The sequence below is a fragment of the Hippoglossus hippoglossus genome, chromosome 4, assembly GCF_009819705.1.
Source record: "Hippoglossus hippoglossus isolate fHipHip1 chromosome 4, fHipHip1.pri, whole genome shotgun sequence".
Taxonomy (NCBI): Eukaryota; Metazoa; Chordata; class Actinopteri; order Pleuronectiformes; family Pleuronectidae; genus Hippoglossus; species Hippoglossus hippoglossus.
This window is the reverse complement of record NC_047154.1, coordinates 9,954,009-9,977,243: the sequence shown is the minus strand read 5'-3', so window position 1 is coordinate 9,977,243 and position 23,235 is coordinate 9,954,009. Positions and strand designations below refer to the sequence as shown.

The following is a 23,235-nucleotide window of genomic DNA, read 5'->3' as shown; positions in this document are numbered from 1 at the left end:
TTTGAGTGTCCTCTGGGGAATGTGTGTGGACAGACTCAGTCTCAGACGGAAAATTCCAGCCCCATCATGCCTCAGTGCCGACCTGAAGTTCTTCTGTGCGAGTGTGTGTTTGTGTGTGTGTGTGTGTGCACCTGCTGCTTTTAAATGGGTCACATCCTCTCGCGTGTATTGTGAGTAGTGGGAAGTAGCTGATCAGTTGGTGGGGCTGACCTGACCTGACCTTTGCTCCCACATTGATGAACAGAGGTTTAGTTCCATCTTATTCCCTAAATACAGATATTCATTCCCTACAAATCCGTCACTGTCCACACTATATTCTCCCTCTCTGTCTTCCTCTTATCAGTCTGTTGATTGATCAGTCTCTCCAGCCATCTCTCTATTTAATCTCTCTCCTGTTTCTCTGCGTTCACACTATCTTCATTTCATTGTGTGTGGGAATATGCGGAAGGCAGGTGATGATGAATGGAGCTGCTTTGGGCCAGACTGCTACCTAGAGTTGATAGGATGTATTTATCTTCCCTACAGCTCAGTATGAATGTGTGTGTGGGGGTATTTTTATAGTGTGTGAGGACGAAGGCACATGTGGGACATTAATAGGGCTTCTGTTCTTGGAGACAGACTGTGCCAGACATGTCTTGTCTACTGTTGCACTTGCAATTTTTAGAACAAGCAACGAACTTCTCACCTGTTCCTCAAGTTTGCAACAATTGTTTGCAGCAGTTTTAAGAAGCCGCAGACCTAAATGCATCAATCATCTGTTGATACTGTGGAGGAGAAGTTTGTTGTTCCAAATGCACCATAGTGTCTTTATATTTATAGCCTAATTTATTCAATCCTTGACCAAACACACCATGAACTGTCTGATTTGAGTGACACTCTCAATAGGCAGAACACAAAAAGCAGGTTTTGACTCTGTAACAGTGAAGTACATTGAATATTTTATATATCCCGCAATCAAGTGTGTGTCTTCACTACCTGCTGTCATCCTTCTGTCGCAGGATTGGCTGACAGAGAGCGCCAGGCTCATCTCCAAGTCTGGCCACACTGTGGAGTGGGTGACACCCCTGGGTTTACCCATCATTCAGCCTTACCATCGTACACGCAACCAAATGGTAAGTCGGCATCTGTTTTCTTTGCTAATCTCTCTAAAGTGAAGATTAAATACATTTGTACACACACTGTATGTGGGAATTCTTCTCCTGGGCTCCAGGTGTGCTGTACTCCCAGTGGCAAGTACTGTTAGTAGAGTAATGAAGAAGTGTTTTCTGGTAGTATAGCATTTACCAGTGCTAGGTAAAAAGTCAGGATTTTGGGAATGTTTCACGCTCGAAAGTCTTACCAGTAAAACACTGTATGTATTGTATAACTTCAGCTTCAAGGGGTGGCACTGGTGTTAGCAATTACTACACTAACATTCTCATAAAGCAGATTTTAACTTGAGCCAGGCCATACAACAACGATAGCAATCATCACTTAGGTTTAGTAGCAGACAGCTGTTAAAGTACGTTTTTTGGGGGGTGGTTAAAATGCACCAATATGGAATTGGTACTCGCGATTGGCCAGTACACAAAGTCTACGTATCGGAAACATTATTGGGAAGGGAAAAAAATCACAACATCTCAAGTACTCTGTCATTTGACGTCCATGTCCCATCCACTAATATGGATGAGGCAGGGTATTTTGCAGCTGACCACCATCTTTATATCATGTTGTCCATCTTTATATACAGCCTAATGTGTGTAGAATGAATCACATGGTTTCACACGTAACAAAACTGTTTTGCTGGAGTTTTAGTTCATAAAGCTGAACTATTGGTGTCAGTTTTTTCTTTTTTCTTTTAAACCCGGACAGTTGTTAGAATTGATATCAACAGTCTGATGCACCATGCACAATCTTTGTATGTCCAGCATAGTTTCCCTCAGTGTATGATAGACAGCATGGCCAATTATAGGCCTGTCTATATTTCTCTGTATTTTCAGAAATTAACCAGCTGACCTTTCTGTTGTTCTTTTCTTCTATTTTCACTTGTTTCTCGTCCGCCTATTGGCTTTGTCTCAACTCTCACAACATGCTCAATATTTCCACAGCTGACCTTTTCGTGGCTCACGTTGTTTCCACTTTTTTAACTCCCTTTTCTACAATATAAGCAGTACTCATTAATCTCTCTCTTGACAAACTGACCAATATGTGAAACCTTTTATGTGTTCCAGCCTGGTGCTTTCACATAATATGTGTTAGATTTGACTCATTATTTCCATGAGGCAGTGAGGGGATTTGGATCATCACTTTAACTATAATTATCATTCACAGTGTAATTTCCATTTATTATGTTTCATTGGACTTTGATGGAACTCTGATGAAGCTGAGGGTGGCTGGTTTAATTACAAGAACAGGCATGCTTCTAATAGCTGTCAGCTAATGAGAACAAGATCTTTGTCTCCACACAACCAGCCCACAAATTTTGCTTCACTTTTATTTGCTTTTGATTACTGCCTGAGTGCCAAGGCATCGCTTTACATGTGATTTGGGCGGCTGCTCATGAGGTAGTGCAGGTCATCCACTAACCAGACGGTTATTGGTTTAATGGTCATCTCCTCCAGATTGAATGCCGAGGTGTCCTTGGGCAAGGTATTGAGTTATAAATTGGCAACTGTTCCTGCAGAGTGTGAATGGTGTGTGAAATAAAAAGCATAGTGCTGTATGAGTATATGTGAATGGGTGAATGTTTTTTGTAGTGGAAAGCGGTTAGAATGTTGAGACTAAAAAGGCTCTTGAAAAAAACACTCCACACCAGGATCTCTGATTTGGAAAATAATTGGACTTTTAAAAAAATGTCCCCACTAATGTCTTCAAGTAAACACTGAGCTTCTGAGATACAATTGAATGTTGTTTTGGATTCAGAGTACTCACAACCCAGACCCTCTGTTCTTCCTAAAACTATTAGGAAAACATCAAATAATTAAATAATCTCTTTCCTCTCTATCTTCCCTTGCATGAGACCTCCAGCGGCCTCAGGCATCTTCAAATACGTTATAAATGTTCAGTTTGACTCAAGGATAAATGTATATGTTTTTAAAGGTGAAAGGTCAAAGTTGATGTGACCTCACAAAACACATTTAAATGGTCTGTATTTATATAATGTGTTTTCTAGTCTTGATGACCACTCAATGCGCTTTATAGTACAGTTTTGACATTCACCCATTCACATTCCTACAGTGTGCAGCATTTTCTCTGGGTGCATTTCATGAGTGTGATGATGTCATGAATACCCATTGGGAATTGTATTAAATCAGGCACAAACATTCAACTGGACTCATGGATGAGTGGGTTATATTTTAGTGGTCAGGGGGCAGGGTCACTGTGTCCTTAAAAATATATTTTTGCCTTGTTAACACATTCTGTTGAGAACGCCTTTAGGGAATTTAAATAGGCCCCAAGGTTCACTACGACTCACTGATGCACTGATTATATTTGGGTGGTCAAAGGTCAAAGTCAGGATTGTCGTCTCACAAAACATGTTTTTGGCCTCTTGAACAAATCTCAAGTCTGCCTCTAGGGGATTTTTTCAAATTGTGACCAGTTGTCACTTGGACTCAAAGATTAACTGATTTAGATTTAAGTGGTCAAAGGTCACAGTGACAAAATGAATGTATACTGAAACTGCACTGGTGGAGTCATACACTTTATTTTTCTTCTGCTCCACAGAAAATCCAACCAGCTAAAACAATTTTTGCCTCAGTATTCTCAATATGCCGGATTATCATAGAGCCTTAAGTGCCCAATGCTTCACAGGTTGAATGTCCCAGCTGAGCATTCCAGGTCTCGATAGGTTTGATGAAGGAGTGCACCACTGATTAAGCAGTGTGATTGCTGTGAGTGGCCCGACTTTAATTGAGCTGAACGACATCTCTGGAGTTGTTTGTCACTATGGAGATCCTGACAGTAGCTCGTCTCTGAGATAACGTGTCTGTGTGCCAGCACCTCTGAAGATGCTGTGACTTTGTGTCCGTGTACATGAATAGAAAAAAGTGTACGTGACTGTGTGATATTATATAGACCCAGTCTGACCTCTGACATCCTCAAGCTCATTAACGAAGAGAAAGGAGACAGACATATAGCATATGATGCCAAGCACTGCAGACATGTAGTTTGTAGGCTGACCCAGTGAGCTGGCTGCTCCGTCAGTATGACATCCAGCAGAAGGTTAGACTGGAGGGATTTTGACACCTCAGAAGCAGGTGAAAGAGAGCGAGGGTGACAGATGGTGGATCCCCTCAGTGTGAAGCTCTCTCTGTGGATGTTGCTTCTTTTAATAAATGAATGAATGACTTCATGGGAGAATGAGGTCTCGACTTGCGTCTCATCCCATGCAATAATTCTCTAATCCAGTTGCATCACTGAGCAACAAAAATGAAACCAGCTCCCTGAAAGGTCACCCTTTCCCTGCATAGCTGGATTAAATTCAATCTCCCCGTCTCCTCTCTGCCTCTTAAATCCAAGGCCACTGTGCTTCTGAGGGTCGTTAGTAATTAGACTCGAGATCGAGTGGTAAGATGAACTGGGATGTGCGGCACGAAAATCAAAAAGTAGCTACAGTAGCATCACATAGTCAGACAGGAGTGTGTTTGCATGTGAGTGTATCTCTGGGTTTTTGTGTTGGTTGTTTCCAGTGTGCACACTCTGACCTGTGTAATGGAGTTTTTTCCACGGCTCATGCGAGGTGAGGAAATTAGAGTAGGATGGAGTAGCTGAATGGAGCATGAACGTACATCAGGGAGGATGCCTAACAGGATTTGGAGATACTAATCGGATCAGAGGTCACTCTGGCTCAGATTCCTTGTTTATTTTTTATCCCCCCTCGCAGGCAAGGTTACAGTGAAATCTGGCTCTCAGCGGATGGTGACACGCGGGAGTCATCAGCTGGATTGGCTAGATTCGACTGGATTTGTGAAAGCCTGTGATCTAATGTCCTCTCTGTGGAAAGAATCACTTTCAGTTACTTTGGGTTTTGTTTGTAATTTCCCTGGACATTAAAGCTCTGTAAATATTTTTCTTATTTCTATTAGTTTAGTACTAAACAGTGAAATATTTGCTTGTGGCCTATAGCAATTAAAAAATAGGGCACTGTCAATATGAATAAATAGTGAACTCCACTGTGTTAAAACACCTTAGAGTTATAGTAAAAAAAAAAAATCATGGAGAAACAGGCCCCTGTGCAAAAACATGAAAAAGACTCCAGAAAATAAGACATTCAGACTGAATTTAATCTCATGTGTTCACGTTGTTTTGAAGGTCTCAGGGCCTTTACAATAAGTATGTACAATGTGTCTGCTTTTCTTTATAGTTAAGGGAAAGTATGTCATTCCAAATGGCAATGTAATGCCCTGCATGCCTCCTTTTGCCTTGGATTAGAAATAAGACCTTCTCAGTGGTAACATGATGTGTAGTTGATTCTGCAAAATCTTGTGCCATTTTGGGGTGAAATAATAATAAAATGCAGTTTGAATTAGGAGGTAGACAAGAAAAGTTTGGTAGAAAGGTCTGGAAAAAGCCAGTGAAACTGTGGTGATACTCAAGGGTATGTGTGTGTGACTGTTAGTTTCCAGCTGTTTTCATCCTTCTCCTGGGGGAGAAGGAGAGGTAGAGGACCAGGTGACCCGGAACAGCAGAGAAAAGGAGTAGTGTGAGGTGTAGATCAGAGCTGTGTTACTAACCACAATGTGATGGATGGGGATTCCCCTCTCGGCAGCATGGCTCACATGTGGTTACTGATGGCTTTTGTATCTGTGACCATCTGTAAACTCTCAGGTGATGTTGACTGCAGGAGACTATTCCCCACAGACTCGCAGCGGGGTGAGCCAGGGTCTCGTTCATCACAGCCTCAGGGTCTGAGTAAGAGCTTGTACACAGATCATGCCCATATTCATTATAATGAACAGGACTATAGCATAGGGTAGTGACCTCAATTACACCATGGCAGTCCATTACTCACATCTAAGGCAACATCTATTCCTCTCTCTCTGCTTTTTACGTTGCGTTCTCTCCATTCCCACCGTCCAGCCGATCCGTTAAGGACACAAATTTAGGATGTTAAGAACCAAGTGATGGACAGATCTCCTCACAAGCCCTCCCTGAGCAATGATGGATGAGATAGCAGCCGTGGCAGAATCTAATGGGGTTTCTCCACACTATGCTTCTATTTTAAAACCATCTCTTGATAATTGTGCGATTCTGTCATTCATCACACAGCGACCTTCAGGCGATCGACTGGAACCACCAAACCAAATAGCTCGCCAGCTATAACATACTTCCATCCATGTGAACACCTGTCACTTTAATCCCTTTCTAGCTGTGCCTTCTTATATACAGTACATGTGGCTATTAATATCTGTATGAGTTTTGATTTTATAAGTCGTCTGTCACACAGTTATCTGTTGCAGATATACATTCATGCAACTTTAATATTAATAAAGCTCGTCTTTTAGAAGATAAGGTGTTGGAAAAAAAAAAAATCTTTAACATTATCTTAATGCATTTGAGAAAACACATTTATATTCATAAGGCGTTTTTTGCTGTACAGTTTTTAGCAGCATGGCTCTCAGGATGGCAGCGGGAGTTGATTGATTGGTTCGTCCAGACTGAAACACAACCAGCCCAAATTTTGTACAAAAATGTGTGAATCCCTGACAATTTACCCGAATGACTTTGGTGATCCCCTGGACTCTCGTTATGCCTCCGCACCGGCAACAGCCAGTGTCCAGGGGTATTGTGTTTGTGGGTTGTCTGTATGTCGATCCCTCCGTCCCACTCTCGTGAACGCAATATCTCAAGAATGCCTTGAGGGAATCTCTTCAACTTTGGTACAAATATTCACTTTTTGACCTGTGAAGGTGATATCTCTGGAACCCCGTAAAGGAATCCTTTCACATTTGGCACAAACCTTCACTTGGACTCAAGTATTAACTCAAGCATTGCATGTGATATCTTAAGTTCAGCTTAAGGAAATGTCTTCTATTTTGGTACAAATGTTCACTTGGACTCAAAGATGACCTGTTTAGATTTTGGTGCTTGGAGGTCAAAGGTCAAGGTCACAGTGACTTCACATCCCTGTGAATCGGATATATTAGGACTGCCCATAGGAAGCTCATTACATCGTGTACAATTCACCTGGACCCACTGATTAACTGATTCGATTTCGGTGGTCAAAGCTCAAGGTCACAGTGACCTAAAAAAATATGATTTTGGCCTCTTGAATGTGATATTTCAAGAACGCTTAAGGGAATTTCTTCAACTTTGATAAAGTGTCACGTTTCAGTGGCCAAAGGTCACAGTGACCTTGTATGAATCTAGAAAAATTATGTCGAAATATGTACAGAGAAACTGTAGCGAGTTTAGCGAGCGGACACATACAGCCTCATTGCGGTAAATATAGTTTTTGAGTTAAATGTTGAAACTATTGGATAGATTCAGACATTCATTTTCTTCTCACGATGGAGGGTGTAATATGTCAGTCGTTTGCAGGGTTTCTGCATGGTCTTAAAAAGTCTAAAATCATTGGAATTTTATGCCTTTAAAAAATCTTAAATATGTTAAACTAATACAAACTAGGTCTTAAATATATATATATATATATATAAAGTCATAATTATGTCAACATTTATTTATTTAGAATGAAATGATAAATGTATGTTGTTCTTTTTCAACATTAGAGATTAGCATGCTGTAATAAAACTACAAACAAGACCAACATGGAACTCATAACTGACAGCCGGTCAGATTTTATTTCAGTTCACTTGACTCGGCTGTGGGAAAAACCATAGATACCTACTCTGCCTGTAGTTTGTGATATAAAGTGGCATATCAGGGGCTATTTTCTATTAGACTACTCTGGAACTGTGATATTCCTTCATATCTGTCTTAGTTGACAATTTAATTCATAATGGCTTGCAATTCCTCCTTATCAAACATTCAGTGATACCATGCATTAAAAATGGTTGATTAGGCTGTATTTGTTATGTCTCTTGTTTCATCGAAAGCCAGAGAGAAACATTTTCTTCTGTGTTTTGTCTATATTTTGTATCAGTAAACCGACCTTCGAGCAAAACTGACGATGGAACAATTTTGCTTTGTGTTGTTCTCGCAGCAACACAGGACGTTTCCCATCCCTGTTATAGACAGATTATCTGGAGATGCTCCACAGACACTGAATAGTGGAACAACTATCATGACACCCATGCTGTCGTTTCAGTGAGATATAGAGACATTAATTCACAGCTTCAAGTCTTGCATTCAATTAAAACTCATTTGGATGTTATACCTCAAACAAAGGTCACTCGCTGAGGGACATATTGAATGTCAGTGGGCCACATTATACATTGAGGTCTTATTGGCCCGATTTCCAGCTCCAGTTTTCATCTATGCTGACTTTGCTGAAATCAATAACCAGAATCATGGAGTCAAGAGCACGTCCCGCATGAAATGTTTGTTTCCTGGCTTTCCAGAGGGTCATCACAGACCCAGAATGAAGCTGAATGGGCATTTGACGGGGTCCTTGTGTCCTCACTGTTCACCCAGGAGTGTCAGATTGCAGCAACAGCAACAAAATCATAAAATGAGTTAGTCTGTGGCTGACAACAGCCAACCAACAACTGATATGAGCTGAACCACTGACTTTCTTCCCACCTATAGTTCCCCAGGTCATGTAAAACCCTCAACTCTAACCACAGAGCCACCATGCTGCTCATTATGAATTGATTTCCCCCGAATACAAGCAGCAGCAGACTTTTTTATTTTTTTTACAATAAAAGCACTCTCATTACTCAGAGTACAGAAAGATCTGTTTGTAGAGCTAAGTAAAAAATTGAAAATGCGTTCTGGCAGAGTAATCATATTAGAGACATGCACTGTAGATATGTTAGTGTAAACTGAATGAAAGCAAACAAACTAATGCAATGTGCTCCCTTAACAAGCGGTTGGCCGCCTGCTGCCAGTCATATCTCTTAGATAGTAGCTCGTCGTTCCCACCCTGGCATGGTTTCAGGGGGTCAGTCAGAAAGAATGCCCCCGCTGCATATGTCTCGGCTCAGCTCTCTGAATGGACCCCTCAAGGTCTGCGAGATTAGAATGATAAATCTTCTCTCCATTAAGACTGTAACTGTTTGGGTGTCGAGAGGGAGCATAAAACTCCCATTGTGTATGTATTGGCAAATAAGACTATGAACACATATAGGTCTTTTGGAGTTGTTATAGAATTTAGAAATTGTGTTATGGATGAGATCATATTTTGTGCTCTTTGTCAGCTTCTTATTTTCATTCAATGAGTTAAATCAAATACCATCATAAATCACTATAGCTGCTTTCAGACATGCACTGAAGTCATTGCAGACCATCAGGTCTGTGTTCCAAAAATGTTCCTGTTCTTGTGAACACAACTGACCTGGACAATCTCCTGCTATGTTCTTCATATGTGAAAGAAAAAACTCTTGAAACATTTCCAGAAAATAGCTTCCAGTTCATGTTTGAAAACACCTTTACCACCTACTTTTAATCTTCTGTACTTTTGTGGCATATGGCTGATACTTCAGCTACAACTTTCCCCTCTGCCTGCCTCAACCTTCCATCCCTTTGTGCATCACCAAGAACTCTCTCTAGCTCCTGTCCTGTTCATATGAGAATACATATGTGTGTGGTTGCTTATACATTTGTAATGCAATGCAGTTCTGTTGTAAACAGGGTGTGACATAGCAGAGAGAGGGATCATTCTAAACCGTAAACCAATGGTATAGGTTAACACAAAGGTAAAGGAGAGGTGGGCGTTTTCTTCTTTATGGTTCTGGTTCAGTTTACACTTGTGCAGGATGAGGTCACCATTACAGATTCACTGGTTTTCAGTTGACAGACACAAGTGTCAGTTTTCCTGGAAATCCCCATTTCATGGAATATTTACAGAAACCAGTAGAGAGATCAAGTTTTGTTGGGTGTGTCACTGAAGTGCACAGCAGAATGTTTACTCCAGAATAGTTCACAAAACTATTCACTCAAAAGTACAATGCAGTTCCCTCAAGGGTTGCTGTAAAATCACTGTAGATAAAACAATTAAACCCATTCCAAGAGATTGGGTAGAATTTCAAAGAAAGTATCTATTCTAATCCACACAATCTACAGGCACTATACAACCACAGCTATTTACTTCAGTGAAGCAGAGTTGAACCCTTGAACCACGGTCTCAGCTTTTAGGGTTCAAGTCTCCTGCGTTGCGTTTCAGTGACACCTGACTCCCTGTGGTCACTGACCTAAATAAGCATCTGGTAAATGTAACATGGATGGATGGATAGGAGGATGGATGTTATTCTTTGGTTATCCAAGCATGATTTGATAGTAAATTAATATCCTTTTCATTAGTTCTTGGACATATGCTTTACATAATACTTTTAAATCTCACGTTTAGCACGTTGTGTTATCCTCCTTACTTCTGTGTTACCTGATGGTTTGTTTTAATGAACATGTTGCTTCATAGTAAAAGAAAAATATATTTCCAAATTATGACTATGATGAACCAATGGAAAATGAATCAGCATTTTATACTTGACTGAACCATGAACAGCTCCAGCTTCTCCTCTGTGATATTAAACTGAGCAATTTAGGGTTTTACACTTGGATGTAATCTTCAGCTTTAGAAAGTTGTTATTTTAGATAAACAAATGAATTATTGTTCTATCAGATTACTCTACAGTAAAGTTTAATCAGAGACATCTTAAACCTTGGCATACTATGTTTTCATGGCTGCATTGAATAGCAAATATTGAGCGGCCTTGTTATCATTTAATGTGCATTGTCCTTCAGCACAAAATATCTATCTAAACAATCATAATCTTTGGGTTTGTGTGCGTCAGATACATTATATCATACATTTTATAAGACATATCGGTCATTATTTGTGTCTGGAACTGGATTTACTTGTGGATTAACCCTCTGTTTTCTTTGTCTACAGATGAAGAGTATCATGCAACATATCAACCTCAAAATCAACCATGACATCAAAGAGTGAGTCCTTGTGGCACCCGTCTGTTTCTATCTGCATCTGTACTCACACACTAACTCTGACCCACAGCAGATTCAACAATACCACTTCACTCTCTCATGGGCAGTCATTGACATATTGAGCTGAACTGAACTGTCACCAGTTATTGTGATTGTAATGAAACAGAAAGGCTGCTGTGAGAAAATAGCAGGCCTTTTATTTTTTTCATTTATTTGAGTCACAAGTTTTAGAAAAAGTAGCCTCAGACCACTCGATAACTTTGTGTTTGGCTTTTAGAGGAGGATGAAAGTAGAAAGTGGAGCTCTTGAGGCAATTAGCTTTTCTCAAGAACTTCAGCTGCACAAAAGCTGTCTCCAGTGGACATTTTCGCTAATTGCCTTCTCAAGGTCGGATGTAACTTTGCATTTATCACATATTAGCAAATGCGATCTGAAAACTTTTGAAACTTTTGAAAGCATAGTTTCACACTTCTAGTTGTGTGAAGTTGAACTGAGGTTTTTCTAACAGGAATAGGAATTAGGGGCAGGCCAATAAAACTATACTGATATGATCATTTTCATTTTGTGGACCATGTAGGAATGAGTGAATAATGAACTCAAGTATTCTATGAGAATTAGAAATACTTTTTATATTAAATATGTGGGACACAAAATTAATAATGGGTTCAGATACAGTTTTGCAGTTTAGAGGTAGTGCAACTTAATTCAGATTAATAAGGTTTTTATTGTTGACGGCAGGTTTAACGTCACTCCAGAGCAACACAGGCTGTGCTCTGTGAGAGCTCGGTAAAATTGAGAATGAGGCTAATTTTGTTTTCCTGTTTACGAGGATGTAGGGGATGTTCTCTTTAGTAATATGTCCTCCATTTATGCTGATTTCTTTTGGTAGGATTATTATAGGGAAGAGAAGTTTTATTTCAGCAGATTTTATTTGCGAGGCTTGGGAAAGAAGGCTGAATTTTTTGTCGAATAGTTGAAGAACCACTGTAGCTTTATTTGTGGTGTCTTATGAACCCATGAGAATTGGGCACTTCTGTGTGGACATGAAAATAAAGAAACAATCATCAATGACTTTTAGAGTTAAATATGCATTTGTGTTATTGCAGAGCAGTTAATGTATCGCAAATGACAAAGAGTTACACCCTTTATTGCCAATAGGTCCATCAGAAGGGGTTGAGATTTAACATGTAATGGGAGTCAACACATTTCACATTGAATTATTTATTTTTTTATACCAGATCATCAGTGTATGCACATCCTGTGATTTCCTGAGTATCTCATGACTTGTGTCATCTGTAGACGACTGCTAATCATAGTGAGGCAAGACAGATTTAAAAGAGGAGACTGAGTCAGGTTGACAGAGGCTCACCTCTGTCGTAGAGAACAAAAAAAAGACAATGATTGACAGGAGAGTTGAGAGGAGATGGAGATGACAAAGACTGACAGCCGTCCTCTTCAGTCTGACATGCACAGTGCCACAGGACCAGCAGCGTGAATACTGAACTGCCAGCCAACAACGTGCAAGGAGGGATGGAGGATTTTAGAGTGGATGGGAAGGAGAGGGAGGAAGGTGGGGGTGACTCTCACAGAGGCCGACTTGTCTGAAACGTAAAATTTGCTGTCGGAGAACGTAAAGGTGGCAACAATCTGAGCTAAACTCGACACAATCGAGCGGCTGTGGCTGAGGGGTAGAGCGGTCGTCCTCCAACCAGAAGGTCGGCAGTTCAATCCCAGTGTTCCCCATCTGCATGCCGAAGTGTCCTTGGGCAAGAAGCTGAACCCCGAATGGCCCCTCATAGAAAAATAAAGTGCTGCTAATAGATGCACTGTATGAATGTGTGTGTGAATGGGTGAATGGCAAACTGTAATGTAAAGCACTGAGTGGTCATCAAGACTAGAAAAGCGCTGTATAAATAATGACCATTTGACATTTACAATCGCCATGGCTGATTTTCTTCCTTCCACAGAGACACACAAATGGAAGCAGCCACAATTTTACTTGCTGTAATTAAAATAAACATTAAAAAAGCAAATTCATTCAATAATGTATATACAGGACAGGATGAAGTGGTAACGGACATAAAGCCCTGTTTTTAAGTGCTTTTTCTTCTAATGCATATTATCCAAGCTTATGAAATGCAATGTAAAATAAACAATAATTGCAAAGCCACATGCTTTTAGTATCTCTTCTTATATGAAGTGAACCATCACTCTGCTCGAGAACGGTGACACTTCAGAGACCTTGTGGTTGCGAACCCTTAGAGTACTGACTGCACCTTTCTAGTCTGTTGGGCCCATGGGATTTGAAGGTGACATGTTTGCTTGGTGTGTCTGTGTGAGACAAAGGGAAAGAAAAGAGGGGAAAGACAGTGTTGTTGAAAGCATCTCTAGCCGAGTGTGCTTGCAAATATATTTTCAGGAATCTTGTTTTTGTTCATCTAAAGCCCAAAGCAGCAGAACTAAAAGCACCCTGATGGGAAAAAATCTAACTTTTCCAAGCAAACAAGACTGAAAGACAGGCACTGTGTGTGGGTGTGTGTGTTTGCGTGCATATGTGTGTTTTAGCTTGGCCCGAGCTCTCTCCGCTCTGTCTGCATTTCCATTAGAGCAGCGTTCTGCTCTGTGGCAGCCCAGAGGATTTGAATGGCACAGGCTCAGTGTAATGGGAATATGGGGATGCAGATTGGCAGGATGCTTCTTTTACTGCCAGCTCCATCAGCAGCAGCAGCAACAACACTGCATTTATATTACCTTGTAATATTCCTTTTATATCACGTATACACTTCTCATATTGACTGTTGTTTAGAAGATGCGAGTCGCCCGGAGGTCACATAGTAGAAAATACATATTGATGTTGAAATCCCAGCACGGCGGGCTTTGAGACTGAATGCAGGGAAAACGAATGCGACTTCATGATGCAGCTGTTAACAATACTGCTATTACATTTGTGCTTTTCCTGCTCGTGTAATTACATTTGATTTGTTTTAAAATGAAAGATCCACAATAACAACACAGAATGTTATCAAGATTTACCATTAACCACTGACCTGAAAATTAAAGGTTATTTTGACCTCTCGTGCTACTGTCAGAAGTCCTCGACAGCTCCATATCACAGTGTATTTGTTTGTTCACAGCCACCTTTTTATCCAGTTACATGAAAGGATTAGATTTAAATCCATCTCAATAATTCCCCAACCAGCAGATTCATTTTACTTTGAAATGTATCACAATATGGTTGATGAAAAAGCTTGAACTTCCATTTCATTGTTGCTTTGATGTTGCTAAAGAAAAATAAGTTTCTTTAAAGGAAAAGTATTCAACGAAAGCACAAATAAAAAATTGGAGTCAAAATTATAGAATATAATAATAAATTGCAACATTGTGTAGCTGGTAAATTAAGATATGATGACATACAATGAAATAGAACTTAATCCCAAAGGAAATTCAGAATAACAGAGAATAACACAATAGTATAAGAATATTAAGTGTAATGAGGAGAAGTAGAGGACCACCACTCATATAAACCGTAACATTATCAGACTTGATCACATGCTTTATATGTGATAAATGCTATGTGAACTTCCTTCTTCCAAGTGGTCCACAAACCAGTTCTCAAACAGGATTATTAACTGTTTCCCTGTTGAATTATCAGCATATAATGAGGCCACTTCAGACTTCAGGAAGCTTGGCTGAAAGCACATTATGTGTATATCAGAACGTATGAAGGTCACAGAAAGTCCACAATAGTTTAATTTTCTTTGTTTTCTGTCCCTTCACAGGCGGCCGGACACGGTCAAACAGAAGAACGCCTTCCCGCCAAACTTCATCCACTCCCTGGACTCCACCCACATGATGCTGACTTCTCTCCACTGCTACAGGTATCATTTAACATGCTGCACTTGTTACACAAATGTATTCAACTCAGAGTCATTTGTCTAAAGACAGTTTGTGATGTGAGACCTCAGATTGACTCATGTATGCATTACTTAAAGTCCCCTGTCACCTGAAAGGCAATTATCACAGCTAGGTATGGTATGGTATGATATGCTTTATATACAGTGAGCTCATTTTTACAGACTCAGGTTCTTTACAGGTTTTTGCAAATGTTGTCGTCTGTACACGTTTTTTGTCATCGTCTACTTTTCTGAAACCTTCTCCCTCTGTGTTCGATCCCAGCGCTGGTCTGACATTCGTCTCGGTTCACGACTGTTTCTGGACCCACGCCCTCACCGTGGACACCATGAACAAGGTATCGAATCACAGAACAGCCTTTTTTCACTCCCACCTCTCCACTTTGTGTCACCGTTCCTCGTCCTTACCATCATCCCCCCACAGCCATATCCATCTGGTCTGATCATATATCATTGGGGGTTTGAATCTCCTCTTTTTGCTGATTAATTGAAGCTAAAGGTGTCATTGCACATTTTTGTTAATCTGATCCGGGCTTCTCCGTTTATTTTTAGCAACAGAAGAATGATTGTAACACTGATCTCATTGTAGCACTTTTTCTAGTGGATCATTTGTGTAGCTTCTATTAAGGTAAAACAAACTTTCTCCCTCCCCGGCCTCATACATTACCCGGCTGCAGACTGCAGGTAGCACCATCACACAGAGCCCGTCACGTTGGATAAATGACTGTCTGCCGCTGCCTGCTGAAACTAGCTTGTCAGCAGGCCTAGACTGAGACGCGGCGCCGAATTTAATGGACCGAATTACCATAAAGCCCCAATTTTCTGTGGATGTAGCTTCAGAGCGCTGTAACCATGTTATGTCTTCACCCAATCTCAGAGGAGTTACAACCAATGAAGCAGTTCCCTTTATAGGTACATTTATTTTCTCTCATATTCTCTTGATGTGTATGAGTGCACGCCTCCAAAATTACACAGCTACTTGAATCGGCAGAGGGTAATAAATATATCTTTAAAAACACCCAAGCACAGGAAGCATCTTATTTTAATGGCAACTCATCCATCCATCTATCCTCTGAGTGATCCAGTTCCTGGTCAGTATTGTACTGAATGGAAAACATTCAAACTCCCTGTTAGTTGAACTGAAGTAGTCAGAGTTGAAGATTTTTATGTAGCCTTTTACCTCTTTTAAACCAAAATTAGTGCACCATTTTGACAAATATTAAAAATGACCACATACATATGAGCTCTTCGTACATTGTAGCAACATGTTTCTATCCCCTGCTCAGTGCTCATCCTTGAGTGGTTGCTAATGGGGGAAACTTGACTACAGATCCTGATCCTGCAGCCGGTACAGAAAGTATTAGCACTTATCTTTCCCAGGACAGTTGGACTCTCTCATGTCGTTTTCTCTTTCTTAGCTGGTCACCAGACACCAGAATAGTCTAGAGATGATCAAAGTAACTCGGGGTACAAACTTTCTTCTCTGCCTCCTGTCAGGTCTGTAGGGAGCAGTTTGTCGCCCTGCACAGCCAGCCAATCCTGGAGGACCTGTCCAACTTCCTGCTACAGAAATACTGCAATCGGCTCCAGTGAGTTCACACACACACATTGGATTTCACGCACACATGCACACACAGTCGCACTTACACAAGTCTCAGGAGCAAAGCTGTGTTCGTCTACCAGTCCTATCATTTTGTAACATCTGTTCATGGACAAAAATGATTGTCATAGAGTTTCTGTATGTCAGTGAAATATTAATACAAATATTATATAATAGTTCCCTGTACATTTCTTTTACACTTTGTCCCCCCCACCTGCAGTCTGTCCCTCTGGCTCTGTTTGGATCGTACTTATACAACGAGCCATCATTGCCATCAGTCACTGTGTATGTTTATGCTACACTGTGATCTGTATGAACTTTTATGGTATTGACAGAGGCTATCATACACTGAACACGCGACTCCCGCATGTACAAACATTATAAAACAGTCCAAACCGAAGAGCTCAGATTGTCTGACTATAAAAGTTATATTAGCGTAGCAGAGATTTTCCTCTTGTTGTCTCAAGCATCGGATATAAAAGGATTTTCTCCCCTTCTCTCCTTGTGTCTGTGTTAATGGCCTCAGGCTGGGTTACGCTCATCATCTAACTGTGTTTTTCTCTCCTCGGGATAATTGGACACCTTCTCTACAGCCTGAACTCTACAGGAGCCCCTGTTCTCTGTCTCCCTCTCTCTCACACACACAGACACATTACTGTCTCCTAAAATTCGCCAGTATACTTATTCTCATTTACACCAGAAAAAGGGGACATGTGGGATCACAGAGACATCTGTCACAATATGAAACTAAACAGAATTCTTATCATCAGCACCATTTTATTCAAGAATATGTTAAAGTAACAGCTGTCAATGCAAATGAGTTTGGCTTATTACGTCTCTTCAGTGTTTGACACTTCATCTACTGACGGTGAAACTTTGTTCGTTCTCACATTAAATCCCACTTAAGTAGGATTTTGTGATTTGTGGACATTGTATATAACTTTATATTATATAACTTATATATAACCATTATATAACTTGAACAATTATCATGTGTAAACTTAGTGAATTGGATGATAGCTCTTATGCTCTTATACTTTTTCCAAAAGGTAAAATCGGGACATTGTACTCTCAATAGGTTTAACAAGGTGATTCCACTTTATGAAGAAAAAGAACATCAGAGACAAATTGTTAATCAACACATTAGGTCCTATAATTAAAATTATGTCTGCAGGGGTCTTTTAATACAATCATGATTTAATCCTCCGCCTGTGTGTAAATTAAAACAATGATTATGTTTGGCATTTAGATAAAGTATGTGTGGACACATGGCTCTATTACACAGTCAGACAGATTTGAAGCTGTGAATACACCATGTTTCTTTCACTCTTATGCTCCTGCAATGTGCACGGTTAGTTTTTGATGATGGCAAATTCTTCTTAAAGAACCACCTCAGTGACAAAAGGATGCGTTAAACCTGTCAGTAAATATATTACATGTGCGTACATCTACTACTACTACTCATATATGGTGCATTCAAAGTACGTTCGAAGTTGAAAGGTTATAGTGACATTTTGGAGTCGTTGAATCCTACTAATGATTTATTTACGAGTCCTTGCTCAATGGTTAACTTGCAAATAGACAAAACCCAAGATATCATCCTTATCAATTTGACAACACATCCACTACATATACGCACAACACAACTAAATGCAGAGACATGCTGCAAGGAACACAAACAGAAATGTTTCCTGGGGGACACAAAGAAAGTGAGGAACCCAGCTGAGGAACTATCTTTTTTAGCTAATTTTCCAGCGTTCAACGTCAGTTACTTAAAACAAACATCCTTCAGCCTGGTTTGTCACTTTTTTGTGTCCCCTGGAAACACACATCTGGGCTTCTTGCAGCTTGTTTCTGTATTTGATTATGTTGTGATTATTTGCAGTGTATTGAGCTCTTTGGGCTTACAGTACATTACAGTTGTGGGACTGACTGACCTGAAAAACGACTCATAATTAGCCTGAAAAACTCTTTCAACTCGTTTGGAGACATGACCCGCTGAATTCACTTCAGAGTTTACCCAGAGTTTGTCTTTCACACATGCACAACACAGCGGGAGGTTTTCTGCACAGACGCATTCACAACAGAGGCAGGAAGTGATGTAACTCCCCTGCGGAGATCACATGATTTTTTTTACAACTCAGACACCAGCGTCAGCTCTTACCACCACTAACCCTCTTGACATCTTCGTTGGTGTCCTCTATCGCTCCGCTTTTTCACCGGGAGATATTTCTTTTCTTTTGTTTTTTTGTTTTATTTTTGCTTCATTCGCATGTTAGAAGCGTCAGTGCATGTCTGAAAGCAGCTTTAATGTGACCTCCAAGTGTGAACAACCCAGTGAAGTTGAGATACGAGAGGCCAACTGGCAACAGAAGCAATGAAAGTGACTTGATTGAGGGCTAAGAATTATTTGAAAAACCCAATTCTCTTCAACTACTTCTATAAAGACTGAAACATTTTCTCCTGAGAGTCAATAAAGTTTGAAATTTCTATTCTCCTTCTTTATTGCAGGACTGAGGCCAAGAACAAGAAGTACCAGGAGTACAGGAGGCTGCTGCTGCTTCTGGCCAAAGTGCCCCAGACAGGTCAGTGTGTGTGTACAACTGTCTGGCTCCTAAACACCTGAGGCCTGTGCTACAAAGCAGGTTCAACATACCCAGGAATCCTGTTGTCTCGAGGCTGCACTGAACCTAACACTGACCATTATGAATAACCTGAAGTCTGGAGGTTGTCAACCTGCTCAGTTAACTCTGGGTTTTCCTGTTCAGCTACGAGAGCGTTCATCTGGAAGATTCATTAATTACAAGCAACACTGTCACAACCATGAATAACCTAAATAATATGAAATGAGAAAGACCCCTGATGCCTGTAGGTAGATCTGATTATAGCGACAATCAAAAGTGATATTCGGTAAAGTGTCCGGCCCATTCCCATGAACGCAACATCTCAAGAATTGAGGGAATTTCTTAAAATTTGGTTCAAATATTCACTTGGACTCAAGGATGAACTGATTAGATTTTGGTGGTCAAAGGTTAAAACTCAATTGTTTTGAACTCAATATATTAGGAATTAGACTCAAGGATGACCTGAATAGAATTTAGTGGTTTCCTTTTGATGCCCCTGCAAGTGTCTCTCTATTGTTGTGCGGAGTGGACTGAACAGAAGCAGCGTGTCTCTCTCTGTGCAGCAGGTGAAAGCTTTGCTGTTACGTAACCTCTCGCTCCATCTGAACACTTCAGTGTCAGCTCGGCTCTGACAGCTGGTTGTATAATTTGATTACTGTTAATTGTGGCCCTCCTCTGCATAATCAGCTTATGTGGCAGAGATCAGTCAGGTGCGCTCCTGAGGGGCGTGTGCGTGTGCGTCTAGGCTAAAATCCATTATAATCTTCACTATGAAGGATCCTGAATTTATTACAGTGATTTAGGTTTTAGTTTGTAATCCAGCAGGAGATCACATGAATCAGGAGCAGATATGAGCAGAGAACTGAGGGAGACGACACTGAATAACTTCACAGATGTTATTGTTTGATGATGATGATGATGAAGAAGATAGTACAGTGGCAGTTAATGAGTGATGGTGAATGTATCAGGTCAATGTGCTCGTGTCCTTCCTCTAACATTTTTCTTTGGTGTCATTTAATACAACAAAGGAGACTAGAGGCAGTTTTGTAATCATGGGACTATTCTGTCTTTTACCATGACTACATAATGTTCTTTGACAAAGTAAATTCAGAAGAATACAAGAAAGAAAACAAACTACAGAAATCTGTTTTATCAAGTAGACTGAAGTTTAGAGCTGCTTGCAGTGAGAATTTGCATATAAATGAGCAAAAGCTGTGTGAAGCCGATTTTATTTTGATAACACTCGTTTTTTTTTATACATGATCAAGGATAAATACGCATGTATAAGTATTGTAGTTACTCTAATAGGTTTAAGACTTGATGTGAGAATTTTTCGGCTACTAAATTCTTATGGTTTTTTCCTCAATAATTCACGCTGCAGCTTCTGCTGGCGCACACAGCTGTCAGAGGCAGAGTGCAGGACAAGGCTTTATCCAGAGCTGATATTTGGATTCATGTGTTCATGGTCGACTTGCTGGTGCACAGTAAAAGTGAAAAGTTCAATCTAATTTAAAATTCAACCGACCTAAAAAACAATTTCTCTTCTGTTTTTCTTTTGTAGATTGTAGCTCTGACTCCTCGCACCACACTCAGAATACCACCGAACAAAAGTCCAAGCAAATACCTTCATTAATCATTAATCACATGAAGGATGAACAATAAATCAGTGATTGTTCAAATTTATCCGAATAAATAAACCTACTGTATTGAGACAAGTGCTCCATCACTTTTTAATTAATTAATTTTAGCAGCAGATTATTTGAATGGGAAAGCATCTAGGGGTGGCATTGTTGGCCTGGTAGTCAGACCGCATTAAGAGCTGCAGCTGATGATTATGTTCATTATTGATTCATCTCCAGATTATTTTCTCAATGAATTGAATATTTGTTTAATGAAATGTAATTGTCTATGAAATGGTGAAGTCAAAAGTGATGAAAGACGTCTGCCAAAACACAAAATGTTTTTCGTTTGTCAATCCAAAACTGAACACTTTTTTACTTGCAGCAAATCAGCAGATATAAGAAGCTGGAACCAGCAAATATTTTTAAATGATCGAAATGACTCATCTACAATGAATATACTATATAGGATCCACAAATGGATTAATTCGACTTATTGTTGCAGTTCTAGACTGGACTGAAATATTGTCATAAATCTGGTTCAAATTTCAGTTTTTCCATACGAGTAAACTAATGATATTCTGATCAGCCTCAAGGTGTACTTTGTGTTCAGCATGCTAAGAACCTATACCAGTCAACTACCAGCATGTTAGCTTCATCATCCCTGAAGGGATAAAGCAGGGAAATCTTCCTCATCTCTGCACCATTATTTTTATAATAGGAGGGTCCCAGTCACTGCTGTTTTTACAGTGTTTTTATGTCTCTGCACCCACGACAACCAGTGGGCAGAGACATCATGTTAATGAGTTGTCTGTGGTCCCTTTCTCCAGAATGTCTCGAGTGCCTTGAGGCAACTTCTTCAGATTTGATACAAATGTTCCCTTGGACACGAATGAACTGCTTGACATGTGGTGGTCAATGTCACTGGGACCTTACAAAACATGTTTTTGGTCTTAAACTGATTGTCAAAGGTCAGGGTGACCTGTTCTTGTGAGTACTACATCTCAGGAACTCCTTGAGGGAACGTAGCCAAATTTGGCAAAAATGTTTACTTGGACTTAAAGAATAACTGATTAGCTTTGGGAAGTCAAAGGTCAAGGATCAAGGTCACAGTGGCCTCACAAATCATGAATTCATTTTAGTGTCTTGAGCATTAAATGATAAGATTTCAGTTGTCAAAGGTCCTGGTGACCTCATATGAGTCTGGGGAAAAAAACCATTTTGTTTGTTCATGCTAAACTAGCTGTGTTATAGTAATGTTCTGCTCTACACAAGATGTACTTTGTGTAACTGCGAACCACAGATGTAAACCTGCTCTGACACCTTGCCTCTTTTCTCTCCAGGTGATTTTGACCTCGAGCAGGTGAAAGAATCCACTTATTTCTTCAGCTGAGTGACCGGTGAGGGCGAGTCAGCGGAGGGAGAGGAATGGAATTGACAGAGAGCAGCAGGAGTGGGCTGCAGGCTCCGGGGTCTCAACTGGTTTTGGCTCCCTCAGACATCAGCGCATTGATTGAGCCGCGCCCCGGCCCGCCTCCTGGTCCTCGGGCTGGTTGGAGCTGACAGAGCCGCTGGAGGCCTTCACACTCAGTGAACCTGCCTGATTAAGTGACTGGTGGGTTGATGGGAGGGAGGGTGCGACACACACTCGTCCAGATGAGGGAATCAGCTCTGGATGAGAATGTTAAGACTTCAATCAGTGTAAAGTACCTCTTACAATGGACGCTTAGGTCATATTCAGGTGTGTGGAGAGAGATCGTGTGTATGTGAGAGTCTCACAGACTGAATCACATGTGAACTGTGTTAATTTTAAGCCGTGTGTGTGTGTGTGTGTGTGTGTGTGTGCGTGTGCGTGTGCGTGTGCATGTCCTGCTGGGATGACCGCAGAGCGCTGACCCGCCTCTGCTACAATCCCACCCAATCATCGATCCCATCACTTACAGGCTGTCAGGATGCTTTCTGACACGATGCTCATTCATTAGAACTTTTTCTGAAGAAGTTTGAAGAGGAAATGACTGATGGACACTGAGAGAAGCAGAAATGTGGAGGGATGAGTTGTGGGGCTTTTCCACGACATCGGGTCCCAGCATACTCTTGATTTTTACCTTCTTGCAGCGACTAAGCACTTCTCAGTTGCCTAAAAATAAAGATAAAATGTGTTTCTTAAAATGCCTCCTTATTCATTCCGTGGTTCAAAGAAATAGACAGTATTCTTAGCAGGTTATTTAGTTCTATCTGCACATTTCAACTCCATTGTGTATGATGAAATGAAGGACTCCTTTTAGATGCACCACAAAGGCTCTCGCAGGCTTCACTAATCAACTCAGATCTTATTTTTCTGGGCCAGCGCCACATCTAGAAGTAAAAATAGCAGAAGCGCTATCTGATCGTGGCTGGAAAAACGTTGCAGCAGTTTCAGACAAAAGGTGCCGTTGATGTTC

The 23,235-nt window shown here is 40.5% G+C and overlaps 1 protein-coding gene across 1 annotated transcript in view; it reads left to right on the top strand.

Moving 5' to 3' along the window:
- Positions 1 to 22,963, top strand: part of polrmt (polymerase (RNA) mitochondrial (DNA directed)) — a 49,284-nt gene extending 26,321 nt beyond the window's left edge. The window contains exons 15-21 of the mRNA XM_034583427.1: positions 999 to 1,112; positions 10,991 to 11,043; positions 14,820 to 14,918; positions 15,217 to 15,289; positions 16,449 to 16,540; positions 19,063 to 19,136; positions 22,138 to 22,963. Coding sequence (XP_034439318.1) covers positions 999 to 1,112; positions 10,991 to 11,043; positions 14,820 to 14,918; positions 15,217 to 15,289; positions 16,449 to 16,540; positions 19,063 to 19,136; positions 22,138 to 22,187 — 555 coding nt within the window. The 3' untranslated portion in view covers positions 22,188 to 22,963. The remainder of the gene's footprint in view (positions 1 to 998; positions 1,113 to 10,990; positions 11,044 to 14,819; positions 14,919 to 15,216; positions 15,290 to 16,448; positions 16,541 to 19,062; positions 19,137 to 22,137) is intronic.
- Positions 22,964 to 23,235: the final 272 nt, after the last annotated feature.